General features: G+C 54.3%; 1 protein-coding gene across 1 annotated transcript in view; it reads left to right on the forward strand.

Annotated features, from left to right (window-relative positions):
• Positions 1–4,687: 4,687 nt before the first annotated feature.
• The window catches only part of LOC140907130 (C-type lectin BpLec-like), a 57,448-nt gene continuing 48,028 nt past the window's right edge, over positions 4,688–14,107 (forward strand). The window contains exons 1-3 of the mRNA XM_073332423.1: positions 4,688–4,754; positions 12,487–12,581; positions 13,379–13,519. Coding sequence (XP_073188524.1) covers positions 4,688–4,754; positions 12,487–12,581; positions 13,379–13,519 — 303 coding nt within the window. The remainder of the gene's footprint in view (positions 4,755–12,486; positions 12,582–13,378; positions 13,520–14,107) is intronic.

The raw sequence follows: 14,107 nt of genomic DNA on the forward strand, positions 1-14,107 counted from the left end.
TGGAAAAATACAGGTACCAAAATGGAGTTCAGTGTCATGTGGTCTGGTTACATGCCCTGGCATGTCTTGCTGAGTCATAGCAGCCGTTATCCACAGGCTGTCTGAAGCATTCCCAGGAAGGCTACGTTTTTCCATGGTCCATTGTTGATGGTCCATCAGCACTGTCTAGCTCAGGGGTGGGCAAACTTGTTGGCCCCAGGGCCACGTGGGGGTTGTGAAATGGTACAAAAGGCCAGGTCAGGAAGGCTGTGCCTCCCAAAACAGCCTGGTCCCTGCTCCCTCCCACTTCCCACACCCTGACTGCCCCCCTCAGAGCCCTCAACCCATCCAACCCCCCCTGCTCTTTGTCCCCTGACTGCCCCCTCCTGGGACCCCCCCACCCTGACTGCCCCCCGGGACCCCGCCTCCAATCCAACTCCCCCCCTGCTCCCTGTCCCCTGACTGCCCCGACCCCTATCCACACCCCTGCCCCCTGACAGGCCCCCCAGGACCCCCACATCCAACCCCCCATTCCCCATCCCCTGACCGCCCCCCCAAAACTCCACCTCATCCAACCGCTCCCTGTCCCCTGACTGCCCCCCAGGATTCCCTGCCCCCTTACCAGGCCGCTCAGAGCAGCAGGACAGGCTTATTGGAAAGCCTGGGAGGTGGGCAGGCACAAGCCATGCTGCCCGGCAGGAGCGCCAGAGTGCTCCCTGCACGGTGGCATGGCTGCAGGGGAGAGGCGGGGGCTAGCCTCCCCGGCTGGGAGCTCAGGGGCCGGGCAGGATGGTTCCACAGGCCGGATGTGGCCCTTGGGCCATAGTTTGCCCATCTCTGGTCTAGCTTCTTCATTGTTGAACCTGAAAGGCTCATTGTGGCTGTTATGCAGAGTAAGCTCATTTGAAATACAGACACATAGTCAATATTCATAACTTCAGATACAAAAATGATACATGTATGCAAATAGGATAATCATATATAGCAAATCATCACTTTTCCATAAACACCTCACAGGGCACATTTTGTACAAGATGCATCATAACTTTGTAATAATCAGATCATAATGATACCAGTATGATGAATATGGGGTATAGTGTCACATCATTATCCCCATTTTACAGCTGGTTTGGGAAAGCACAGAGCCTGGCACAGCTGGATGAAGGGCCCCGTGGTCTGGTGGCTGAAACATGGGTCTGCCATGTCGGAGATCAGGGTCCTGTTCCCAGGTCCACCCCGACCTTCCTGAACAATGTTTAGCGAGCTCTCTGGCTCCGTGCCTCCGCTACTGACAGTGTCTGTACAGGGCTGGGTAGGAGGAGCTTGCGGGGGGAGAGGCAATTTCACCCCAGAATTTCCTTTGCGAAGTAGTCCTGGCCAGTTTAGAAGTTGACAATGAAAATCTTCTGCAGATTCTTAGCTCCATAAGTGTCCCGGAAAGATAATTGTGTCAGGGGTTCAGATAATATCAGTTCCTTAAGTGGTTTACTGGTTCTGCCCTTTAAAACTTCCTCTTACATAAATCAATGTCAGAAATGGACCCGTTTCAAAGTACCTGGTGTAATGGGACCTGAGGGCAGCTGGAAGGGTGAAAGGGAAACATTAGCCACTTTGCAAACATTCCGAGGAAGCCTCCTTTAAATATCCTTTAATCTCCAAGTATTTATTGCCATGCAAACATCCAGAAGACGTGCTAGAATCGATAAGGAAGAGCCCTCAACTTTCAAAATCAGCAGGATCCCAATTTGCAAATTGTTCCAATGCTTTTCTTAGCTCCTCTTGGCTCCAACGTGACTTGGACTCCAAACCCCAAACTTGTTTGATTATCTAGACCTGGCCAGGGAGCATTTGGGTCTTTCTGGAGGTTAAACCTCAGTTTCCAAATCACTGCAGAGCCCTGCAGGGCTGAAAAGGCATAACCCCGCCTGTAATAATGTCCATGATTATCATGAAAACAAACTGATCTGTGTTTGTTATGGTTTGTGATGACTGATTATACTTCCAGTCCCACCTCCCTGGGTCAGGGCAGCCAATCCCGCTGGCTCCTGAGGGAGCTGGGGACAAAGTGGGGAGCACTTGCCTCTGGGCATGGCTGGGGCCAGCACCGGCCGAGCAGAGTCCAAGGAACCTGCTCCTGGCACTAACCCCCACCCCAGCCTGTGCCCAGCTCAGGGCCCACCGCATTCTCCCCACCCCACCCCTGTCGGGCAGGGGCTCTGTCTTTCTCCTTTCGTGCCTCCTGCCAGCACGATTGGCTGCTCTCCTTGGCAGGCAGGCCCAGGCGGGGAGTGGGACACAGCCACTTCTCGCAGGGCTGAAGCTGACGCCTGAGAGAGCCCGGCTGGAGAGGTGCCAATGGCAGACCACGGTCTCTGCTTCCCCCTCAGGCCCCGCTGCTGGGGACAGAGGTCGAGGGAGACAGAGGGCAGGTGTGGCGGGAGAATGGAGCCCCTCTCTCTCCCCCCGGCAGGCCGAGCACAAATCTCGGGCGCAATTGACCCTGCATGCCCCCGCAGATGCCTCACCTAGGTTGTGACCAGCCAGACCTGCTGTCAGTCCCAGGAGGTGACCGTGGTGCTAGGCAGCCTTTGCCCTGCTAAGCTGGTCCCTCTGCCTTTTGTCGACAGCGGTTACACGCCAGTGGTTGGACACAAAGTTGGTGGCATCCTTTGGTTAGCTTTCTGCCACCCCCTTTGGCATTCCAGTCCAACACACGGGGGAAGACACAGAAGAGAGACGACAACCAGCGCTCACACTCAGAACAGAGATTGCAGCCTGGCGAAGATACATCCAAAGCGTTCGTCACTTACTATAGAACTCATTGACGGCACAGACAGACTCCCTGGCTCCTCACCCAGGCTCCTGGCCCAGCCCTAACGAAGGTGGGTGACCTTGGGGTGAGGGCAAAGTATTGTCAGGATCAGACACTGGCTAAGGGATGGGAAACCCAGAACAGGGTTAACTGGGCAATGTTCACCATGACAGGAGATTAACAGCAGGGCCACAGGGTTCCCGACTAGGTCCTGTGTTGTTTCCTACATTTCTTAATGATCTGGAAAGGGGGGTGCGCAGCAAGGCGGGAAAATGTGCAGACAGCACAGAGTTATCGCGGTTAGTCAGGAGAAGAGACTCAATGTGCAGCTGTGGCCAAAAAAGCAAAGGCTGCTGGGATGCACGAGGGATGGGATGGAAAATACTACGGAAACATTACAGTGCTGCTCTGTAGATCAATGGCGTGGCCTCGTCTGGACGCTGTGCGCAGTCTGGGTCAGCCCCGAGGGTGGAGCAACGTCCACATGGAGAGAGATTGACAGATTACCTGACAGAGGTGACGCATGACAGGAGACATGCAAAATATACAGAATAACAACTGCTCTAGAGAAGGGAGATTGGGAATGTCTGTTCAGCCTGTCTCCTAACACAAGCACACGGGGACAGGCCAGTACTGAAAAGCACCAGAAAGGAAATACTTTTCTCACACAGCATGTAATTAGACTGTGGAACTCACTGCCACAGTATATTATTGAGGTCAATAGCTTAGCAGGGTTTAGAAAATGTCTCGATATTTACCTGGATAACAAGAACATGCAGAGTTCTAACAGTGAGGATAAAACTATCCCAGAGCTCAGGCTGACCTATAAACCCTCCTGCTTCAGGGCATGAGCTGCGTGCTGAGCATTGGGGGTCAGGCAGCGTCTTCACCAAAGCAGGTTATCTCCCATGAGGCAGCTGGTCCTGGCCATGGCCGGAGACAGGAGACTGGGCTACAGAGCTCCGGGATGATCCTACCTGAACCCCCGGGATGGGAAAGAACTGGCTGCAGCCTGGCCGAGGGAGACGGCAGCGATGTGGGGGGAGGAAGGAATCAGGTTTGTGCAGAGGCTAAGGATGGGCCCGTTACCCAAAGCCTCTGCCTTTGATCTCACCCTAACAAAGGCTTCCTGATGGTCCCAGTTCAGCTGAAGGGCGGGTCACAGCGTCTCTGTTTGCTCTGGGTTGGGATCCTTGTATTTGCCAGCTGGGCTGATTTGCATTTTCAGCATCCTGCCCCCCCCGTCTCTCCCCCACACCACACCCCCAGTATGTCTATAAATACCCCTGGGAGAGAGCACCCTGTACAGGCTGAGCTCCGATCCTCATCGCTCCAGACCAGCCACCCAGACAGACAGACAGGTGAGTCCCTGCCCCTCCCGTCCCTCCTTCCTCCTCGCTGGGTGGCAGCCAAGCCCCGTGATGGGGCCTCATGGCCGGACTTGCCCTGGGTGAGTCCCTGGGGCCGTCTCTGCCCCACCCCTTCCCCCACAGCGCAGCCCCCGCACCCTGTCCCCCTGGGTTGGTGCTGAGCATCCTCTCCCTGGGGCTCCGCTCCCCACGCCTCTGCCCTGCCCTGCCTTGTCTTGCCCTGCGTGGCTGGAGAGGAGGGGCAGGGAGAGCCGCAGGCTGATGGGCCCATGGGAACCAGCCTAGGGAGACGGGCCCCACACAGCTCCCCTGCCCCATGGGGGGCTGTGAGCCTGGATCCCTGGGGCTGAGGGCTGGGATCCCTCAGGACCCTTCCGGCCCAGCCAGTCCCCTTAGCAAACAGCCCAGCTCTGGAGCGCTTCCCCCTGGGAAATGCCCCATGGTGGGATGGGGTCACTCCCAGGGTGTCTCAGGCTCTCATGGCCCCATCTCCCTGGTGTGTTTTCCCCCCAGGGGAAGCGAGAAGATGGGGCCAGTCACCTACTTCAGCCTCTGCCTCCTCGGCTGCCTGATCTTTAGCCCCTCGCTGGCAGGTGAGTCCCTGCCCGGCCCTTTGGGAATTTAATTAATTTCCCTCGTCTCTCCCAGAGCCACTGCCTGTCTCCTGCTGCTGGGGGTCACTGCCCCAGGGGGAGCCCAGCCCTGCAGCCCCCTCCCCAGGGAGTGGGTGAAAGAAGGTGGATGAAATGCCCCCCAGGGTCGGCTCTTCCCATGAGGGTTGGGTGGGGCCAGTCCCTGGGCAACGGGTGCTTAGCCCCTGTCAGCTACAGGCTCCCACCCTGCCCTCCCGTGGTCCCCTGCCACTGGCTGGATGTGTCCCCACGGGGTCCCTTTCCAAGGGCTGGTCATGGCTCTGCTCCCGCCCCTGCTTCTCCCTCATCCGGCCTCTGATCCCAGCTGGGCTGTCTCATTCTCAGCACATCATCTGTCCATCACGTCCTTCTCCTCTAGACTGTCCCATTCCCTACTCTTGCTGGGATACAACTCTACCCCTTCCCTCTGTGACCCTGACCCTGAGAATCATAGAAATGTAGAACTGGAGGGGACCTCGAGAGATCATCTAGTCCAGTCCCCTGCACACCAGACAGGACTTAATAATAACTAGACAATCTCTGACAGGTGTTTGTTTAACCTGCTCTTAAAAATCTCCAGTGATGGAGATTCCACAACCTCCCTGGACAATTTATTCTAGTGCTTAGCCACCCTGACAGTTAGGAAGTTTCCATTGCTTCTTGTCCTGTCCTCAGAGGTTAAGAAGAACAATTTGTCTCTCCCCTCCTTGTAGTAACCTTTTATGTACTTAAAAACTGTTCTCATGTCTCCTCTTAGTCTTCTCTTCTCCAGACTAAACAAATCCAATTTTTTCAATTTTCCCTCATAGATCATGTTTTCTAAACCGTTAATCATATATGTTACTCTTCTCTAGACTTTCTCCAATTTGTCCACATCTTTCCTGAAATGTGGCCCCCAGAACTGGGCACAATGCTCCAGCTAAGACCTAATCAGCACGGAGCAGAGCGGGAGAATTACTTCTCGTGTCTTGCTTACGACACTCCTGCTAATACAGCCCAGAAGGATGTTCCCTTTTTCTGCAACAGTATTATACTGTTGACTCAGATTTAGCTTGTGGTCCACTATGACCCCCAGATCCCTTCCCGCAGTACTCCTTCCTGGGCAGTCATTTCCCACTTTGTATGTGTGCAACTGATTGTTCCTTCCTAAGTGGAGTACTTTGCATTTGTCCTTATTGAATTTCATCCTGTTTTCTTCAGACCATTTCACCAGTTTGTCCAGATCATTTTGAATTTTAATTTTATCCTCCAAAGCACTTGCAACTCCTCCCAGCTTGGTACTGTCCACAAACTTTATAAGTGTACTCTGTATGCCATTATCTAAACCACCAATGAAGATATGGAACAGAACTGGACCCAGAACTGATCCCTGTGGGACCCCACTCATTGTGCTCTTCCAGCATGACTGTGAACCACTGATAACTACTCTCTGAGAATGGCTTTCCAGCCAGCTATGCACCCACCTTAGAGTAGCTCCATTTAGATAGTATTTCCCTAGTTTGTTTATGCGAGATGGTATCAAAAGCTTTACTAAAGTCAAGATATAGCACGTCTACCACTTGCTCCCATCCACAAGGCTTGTTACCGTGTCAAAGAAAGCTCTCGGGTTGGTCTGACAGGATTTGTTCTTGACACATCCATGTTGACGAATACTTATCACCTTATTATCATCTAGGCGTTTGCAAATTGATTGCTTGATTATTTGCTCCATTATCTGTTGGGGCATTGAAGATAAATTGACTGGTCTGTAATTCCCCAGGTTGTCCTTATTTCCCTTTTTATAGATGGACACTAGATTTGCCCTCTTTCAGTCCTCTGGAATCTCTCTCGTCCTCCATGAGTTTTCAAAGATAATCGCTAATGGCTCAGATATCTCCTCAGTCAGCTCCTTGAGTATTCTAGGAAGTATTTCATTAGGCCCATGCAACTTGAAGACATGTAACTTGTCTAAGTAATTTTGTTCTTTCCCCTTTTAGCCTCAGATCCTACCTCATTTTCACCAGTGTTCACTACGTTTTTTCAACATCTTTATTAATGATCTGGATGATGGTGTGGATTGCACCCTCAGCAAGTTCACATATGACGCTAAGCTGAGGGGAGAGGTAGATACGCTGGAGGGTAGCGATAGGGTCCAGAGTGACCTAGACAAATTGGAGGATTGGGCCAAAAGAAATCTTCTGAGGTTCAACAAGGACAAGTGCAGAGTCCTGCACTTAGGGTATGTCTACATTACGAAATTAGGTTGAATTTATAGAAGTCAGTTTTTTAGACATTGTTTTTATATAGTCGATTGTGTGTGTCCCCACACAAAATGCTCTAAGTGCATTAACTCGGCGGAGCGCTTCCACAGTACCGAGGCTAGCGTCGACTTCCGGAGCGTTGCACTGTGGGTGGCTATCCCACAGTTCCCACAGTCTCTGCCGCCCATTGGAATTCTGGGTTGAGATCCCAATGCCTGATGGGGCAAAAACACTGTCGCGGGTGGTTCTGGGTACATATTGTCAGGCCCTCCTTCCCTCCCTCCCTCCGTCCGTGAAAGCAACGGCAGACAATCATTTTGCACCTTTTTTCCTGGTTTACCTGTGCAGACGCCATACCACTGCAAGCGTGGAGCCCGCTCAGCTCACCATCACCGTACGTCTCCTGGGTGCTGGCAGACGTGGTACTGCATTGCTACCCAGCAGCAGCAACCCATTGCCTTGTGGCAGGAGACGGTGCAATAGGCCTGAAAACCATCGTCATTGTGTCCGACGTGCTCCTGGCTGCCTCGGTAAGGTTGATCAGGAGCGCCTGGGCAGACATGGGCGCATTGACTGAAATAGGAGTGACTCAACCAGGTCATTCTCTTTAGTCCTGCCGGCAGTCCTTTTGCACCATCTTCTGCCGATCAGCCAGGAGATGAGGATGGCTAGCAGTCCTATTGCACCATCTGCTGCCAGCCAAAGATGCAAAAGATGGATGGAGTGGATCAAAACAAGAAATAGACCAGATTTGTTTTGTATTCGTTTGCTCCTACCTCCCTCCATGAAATCAATGGCCGACAATCGTTTCAGTGAGGTCTGTCAGGGGCATCTTGAAAAGTTTAATGGAGATTCAGTCCTGCCTGAAATACCTGGGGGAGGGATAGTTCAGTGGATTGAGCACTGGGATGAGCATTGGCCTGCTAAACCCAGGGTTTTGAGTTCAGTCCTTGAGGGGGCCATTCTGTGACAGTTGTTTTTGTTTCTCCTGGATGTAAAGCCACCCCCTTTGTTGATTTTAATTCCCTGTAAGCCAACCCTGTAAGCCATGTCGTCAGTCGCCCCTCCCTCCGTCAGAGCAACAGCAGACAATCGTTCCGCGCCTTTTTTCTGTGCAGACGCCATACCACAGCAAGCATGGAGCCCTCTCAGCTCACTTTGGCAATTAGGAGCACATTAAACACCACACGCATTATCCAGCAGTATATGCAGCACCAGAACCTGGCAAAGCGAAACCGGGTGAGTAGGTGACGTCAGTGCGGTGACGAGAGTGATGAGGACATGGACACAGACTTCTCTCAAAGCATGGGCCCTGGCAATGTGGGCATCATGGTGCTAATGGGGCAGGTCCATGCTGTGGAACGCCGATTCTGGGCCCGGGAAACAAGCACAGAGAGGTGGGACCACATAGTGTTGCAGGTCTGGGACGATTCCCAGTGGCTGCGAAACTTTCGCATGCGTAAGGGCACTTTCATGGAACTTTGTGACTTGCTTTCCCCTGCCCTGAGGCACAAGAATACCAAGATGAGAGCAGCCCTCACAGTTGAGAAGCGAGTGGCAATAGCCCTGTGGAAGCTTGCAACGCCAGACAGCTACCGGTCAGTCGGGAATCAATTTGGAGTGGGCAAGTCTACTGTGGGGGCTGCTGTGATGGAAGTAGCCAACGCAATCAAAGATCGGCCAATATCAAGGGTAGTGACCCTGGGAAATGTGCAGGTCATACTGGATGGCTTTGCTGCAATGGGATTCCCTAACTGTGGTGGGCCATAGACGGAACCCATATCCCTATCTTGGGACCAGACCACCAGGGCAGTGAGTACATAAACCGCAAGGATGTTGTTTGAACGCCAGCAAACATACACTGCAATGCTTTGTTCTGCAATGATTCCCGACTACGTGCTACTGGCCTGGCGTGGTAAAGTGTCCTACCATGGTGGATGGAATAAGGCTGCCCTCCCCAGAAACCTTTTGCAAAGGCTTTGGGAGTACATTCAGGAGAGCTTTATGGAGATGTCCGTGGGGGATTTCTGCTCCATCCCCAGACACGTTAACAGACTTTTCCAGGAGCTGTACTGGCTGTGAATGCCAGGGAAAATTAATCATTAAACACGCTTGCTTTTAAACCATGTATAGTATTTTAAAAGGTACACTCACCAGAGGTCTCTTCTCCACCTGGCGGGTCCAGGAGGCAGCCTTGGGTGGGTTCGGGGGATACTGGCTTCAGGTCCAGGGTGAGAAACAGTTCCTGGCAGTCGGGAAAACCAGCTTCTCCGCTGTCACGGAGTCCCTGGGCGATGCTCTGAAACTGCTCCCCATGAAGCCAGTCAGGACTCTGGGGCAGTCGCCTTCCTGTGAGCAGCCTGTCTGCAGGACACACAGCTCACCCAGCTTCCACCTTCCTGGGTCTGACCTTGGAGCATTCAGCATCCTCTGCCCCTCCGTGCGCTTCCCCCAGCAAGTCCGCTCAGGCGGGGTCCTGGGGAAGCCAGAGGGTCCTGCCCCTCAACTCCGCAGTCAGACATGACTCTCAGCCAGCCAGTAAAACAGAGGTTTTATTAGACAACAGGAACATGGTCTAACACAGAGCTTGTAGGTGCAGAGAACAGGACCCCTCAGCTGGGTCCATTTTGGGGGGCAGTGAGCCAGACAACCACGTCTGCCCTTCACTCCATGTCTCCAGCCAGCCCCAAACTGAAACTCTCTCCAGCCCCTTCTCCCCTGGGCTTTGTCCCTTTCCCGGGCCAGGAGGTCACCGGATTCCTTTGTTCTCCAACCCTTTAGCTCTCACCTTGCAGGGGGAAAGGGCCAGGCCATCAGTTGCCAGGAAACAGGGTGTCGGCCATTCTCTGTGTCCAGATCCCTGCACACACCTGCACTCTGGGGCTCTGCAATGATCATAGACCCTTATCCCACCACCTAGATACTTAAGAACTGCCTAGGGGAAACTGAGGCACCCCCACACTATTCAGAGGAAACATTAAGTACAGTCCCACTTCGTCACATCCGCTTGCTTGCTGTGAGCTATCTTCCTCGTCCCCAAAACCTGCTTCCATGTTGCCTCCATCTCCATTGAAGGAGTCAAACAACATGGTTGGGGTAGTGGTGGCTGAACCCCCTAAAATGGCATGCAGTTCATCATAGAAGTGGCATGTTTTGGGCTCTGACCCAGAGCAGCCATTTGCCTCTCTGGTTTTCTGGTAGGCTTGCCTCAGCTCCTTAAGTTTCACGCGGCACTGCTTCGTGTCCCTGTTATGGCCTCTGTCCTTCATGCCCTGGGAGATTTTGACAAATGTTTTGGCATTTTAAAAACTGGAACGGAGTTCTGATAGCACGGATTCCTCTCCCCATACAGTGATCAGATCCCGTACCTCCCGTTCGGTCCATGCTGGAGCTCTTTTACGATTCTGGGACTCCCCATCATGGTCACCTCTGCTGATGAGCTCTGCATGGTCACCTGCAGCTTGCCACGCTGGCCAAACAGGAAATTGAAATTCAAAAGTTCGCGGGCCTTTTCCTGTCTACCTGGCCAGTGCATCTGAGTTGAGAGTGCTGTCCGGAGAGGTCACAATGGAGCACTCTGGGATAGCTTGCGGAGGCCAATACCATCTAATTGTGTCCACAGTACCCCAAATTCGACCCAGCAAGGCCGATTTCAGCGTTAATCCCCTTGTCAGGAGTGGAGTAAGGAAATCGATTTTAAGAGCCCTGTAAGTCGAAAAAAAGGGCTTTGTCGTGTGGATGGGTGCAGGGTTAAACCGATTTAACGCTGCTAAATTCGACCTCAACTCCTAGTGTAGACCAGGGCTTAGAACTGAAGAATCCCATGTACTGCTACAGGGGACCGACTGGCTAAGCAGCAGTTCTGCAGAAAAGGACCTGGGGATTACAGTGGACAAGAAGCTGGATATGAGTCAGCAGTGTGCCCTTGTTGCCAAGAAGGCTAATGGCATATTGGGCTGCATTAGTAGGAGCGTTGCCAGCAGATGGAGGGACGTGATTATTCCCCTCTATTCGGCACTGGTGAGGCCACATCTGGAGTTCTGTGTCCAGTTTTGGGCCCCCCACTACAGAAAGGACATGGACAAATTGGAGAGAGTCCAGCGGAGGGCAACAAAAATGATCAAGGGGCTGGGGCACATGACTTACGAGGGGAGACTGAAGGAACTGGGGTTATTTAGTCTGCAGAAGAGAAGAGTGAGGGGGGATTTGATAGCAGCCTTCAACTACCTGAAGGGGGGTTCCAAAGGGGATGGAGCTCGGCTGTTCTCAGTGGTGGCAGAAGACAGAACAAGGAGTAATGGTCTCAAGTTGCAGTGAGGGAGGTCTAGGTTGTATATTAGGAAAAACTATTTCACTAGGAGGGAGGTGAAGCACTGGAATGCGTTACCTAGGGAGCTGGTGCAATCTCCATCCTTAGAGGTTTTTAAGTCCCAGCTTGACAAAGCCCTGGCTGGGATGATTTAGTTGGGGATTGGTCCTGCTTTGAGCAGGGGGATGGACTAGATGACCTCCTGAGGTCTCTTCCAACCCTAATCTTCTATGATTCTATCATTCTAAGCTAGATGTCTGATTGCTACTAAACTTTTTGGTGAAAACTGAAACAAAAGACATTAAGCCATTTCCACATTTTCTGTTCTTGTCTTTCCCCCCAACTGTGAAGAGAAATGCCTCCACAAGTGTTCCCTTCCCCTCTGCCCCAGCACCACAGATCCCTGCTATTTCTCCTTTTTATGCCCCAATTGCATCTCCGTAGGCACCTCTCTCTCCTTTCCTCCTCCTACAATCCCCCAGCTCCTTCCATCCAGTACTGGGCCCCTGCTCCCAATTTCCTCTCTGATCCCAGTCTGTGCCAACCCCTTACTCCCTCAGCTTCACCCCTTGCTCCTGGCTGTTCCCTTCATCTTCCTGCCCCTCCCCCTCCATTCCAGCTTCCCTGCCCCCACTGTCCTGCGTGGCCCAAAGGGAGAGGGGGAGAAGCTCAGGGTGGCAGGAATTCCCTCTGCCCAAGGGCTGCACCAGAATGCGGGCCACTGTGGCTGGCAGCTACATATTTCCCCCCTTCCCTTGGGCTGGGAGTCCAAGGGGCTCCCTGGGGCAGGGGCAAGGGCAGGGAAGAGCTATCAGTCACCCCATAATATGGGGGCTCCTTCCTTTCTCCAGGAAGCCCTGGGAAAGGAGCCCACCCCCCATTCTGACCCAGAGGTCCTGCCCTGCTGGGATCCCTGCTCAGGGCTGGGTTCCTGGGCCCCCGTTCTGCCAGTGTGGGGTCTGGGCAAACCCAGCTTCTTCCTGCAGCCCCAGAGCCAGGAGGGTCCTGCCCGCCAGACACAGCCCCAAATGGGCTCCTGGTGTTTTTCGTGCTAATGGGAAAGCCACGGCTGTGCCTCTGAGATAGCCTCTAACCGCGCTGTCCTGTCCCCACCACGGCCCCGCTCAATCCCCTCTCTCTGCAGGGGCACGAGATGTGACCTGTCCCGAGGGCTGGCTGCTCTTCCAAGGCAACTGCTATGGATACTTCTTCCAAGAGAAAACCTGGATAGAGGCTGAGGTGAGAGGCGGCGACGGGGGGTGGAAGCAGCGGGGCTCAGGGGCGCTGGGCTGGAGCCGGAGGCTGTGGGGATGGGGAGGGTTAGGCTCAGTATCAGAGTCAGTGAGCGGGGCTGGGCTGGGGAATCAGCTCTGGTGGGAGGCGTGGGAGCCCAGGGCTGGCACATTTCACACTGCCCCAGCCAGAGCCTCGGGAACAGGCTGTGAGGGATCAACCTGCCCTGGCCAGGCTGGGGAGCAGAATGCAATGTAAACTTAGCTCCCGGTGGGGCGTGATCTCCTCTGGACCCAACGCGCCTGTCCTGTGCTGTGTCTGCCAGGGATGGCCTGGGCCAAGTGGGGTCCCGGCTCCAGAGGGGCTGCTCCTTACTCGGTGTTACCAAAGCAGCTCCCTTGGCTCTGGGGACAGGGCTGTGCTGAAGGTCTCCGGTTCCATCCCCATTGCTGGCTGGCAAGTGGCCAGGGAGTCACTGCCCGGACCTCATGGGTGGGCTGTGGCCCCGTGTAATGCTGGGGGGGCCCTGGGTGCATGTGGATGTGACCATGGGGCTGGGAATTCCCTGTGCTCGTGCTCTGGAGGGGCTGGGGAAACTGTGGTTCCTGTCATCCACATTCACAGGAGGAGGGAGGCTTCTCCTATTGGTGCTGGGGGTGGGGAGAGGCGCTAACAGGGGGTCCTGTCCCCTCACAGCCCTTGCTGCCCGGGGGAGGCAGGGCCCCAGAACAGGGCTGGACTCGCTCCTGCTGCTCCCTGCAGTGGGGCTGGGGGGTAACTGGTTTTGTTTCTTCTTGGCCCAGGTTGAGTGCCGGCACCATGGGAACGGGGCCCATCTCGTCTCCATTCACAGTACTGGAGAAAATAATGTGTTGGCTCTTTATGTCAAGCGGTACCACAGAAGGAACAGTCCCGTCTGGATCGGACTGTTGGATCTTGAGGAGGTGAGTACCCGGTGCCCGCTGGGCCCCTGGCAGCCCCCCCGTGCCCCGGGTTCTGTTTCTCTGCTCAGTGAGGTGGTTGTTTGGGGCGGGGGTGCCGCCAAAGCAGGATTTCCATTGGAACGGGGTGAAAAGGGGCTGTAACCGTCTGGGTTTTCAGTCACCGGATAGATCCCCAGCGCCCAGGGCAGAGTATAAACTGCTGGTATTAATATTCACATTCGTTACACGAGCGCCCAGGGACCCCCACACCGGCCCGTTGTGCTCAGACCGTACACGCCTGGCACGAGAGTCAGCCCCAGCCCCACACGGACGAGACGTCTAGACGAGGGCTCGTGGAAAGGGGCAGCCACACGGGCAGGGCGAACAATGCCAGGGCAGCCGAGCCCTGGGAGTGCTGTCACTCTGGGTGTATTCGTCCTCAGGGTGGGCTTAGTGATGGGGGGGTCCCCTGGCCAGAGGCGCTTCAGCTCCAGGCCTGTAGCGGGATCCCCGGTGGGGCCCGATACCCACCCAACACAGGCCCAGGACAAGGCAGGTCCTGGGGCTGGCAGGAACGGGAAGGTGGCAGATACCCCCTAGCTACAGAGG

The sequence above is a fragment of the Lepidochelys kempii genome, chromosome 1, assembly GCF_965140265.1.
Source record: "Lepidochelys kempii isolate rLepKem1 chromosome 1, rLepKem1.hap2, whole genome shotgun sequence".
NCBI lineage: Eukaryota > Metazoa > Chordata > Testudines > Cheloniidae > Lepidochelys > Lepidochelys kempii.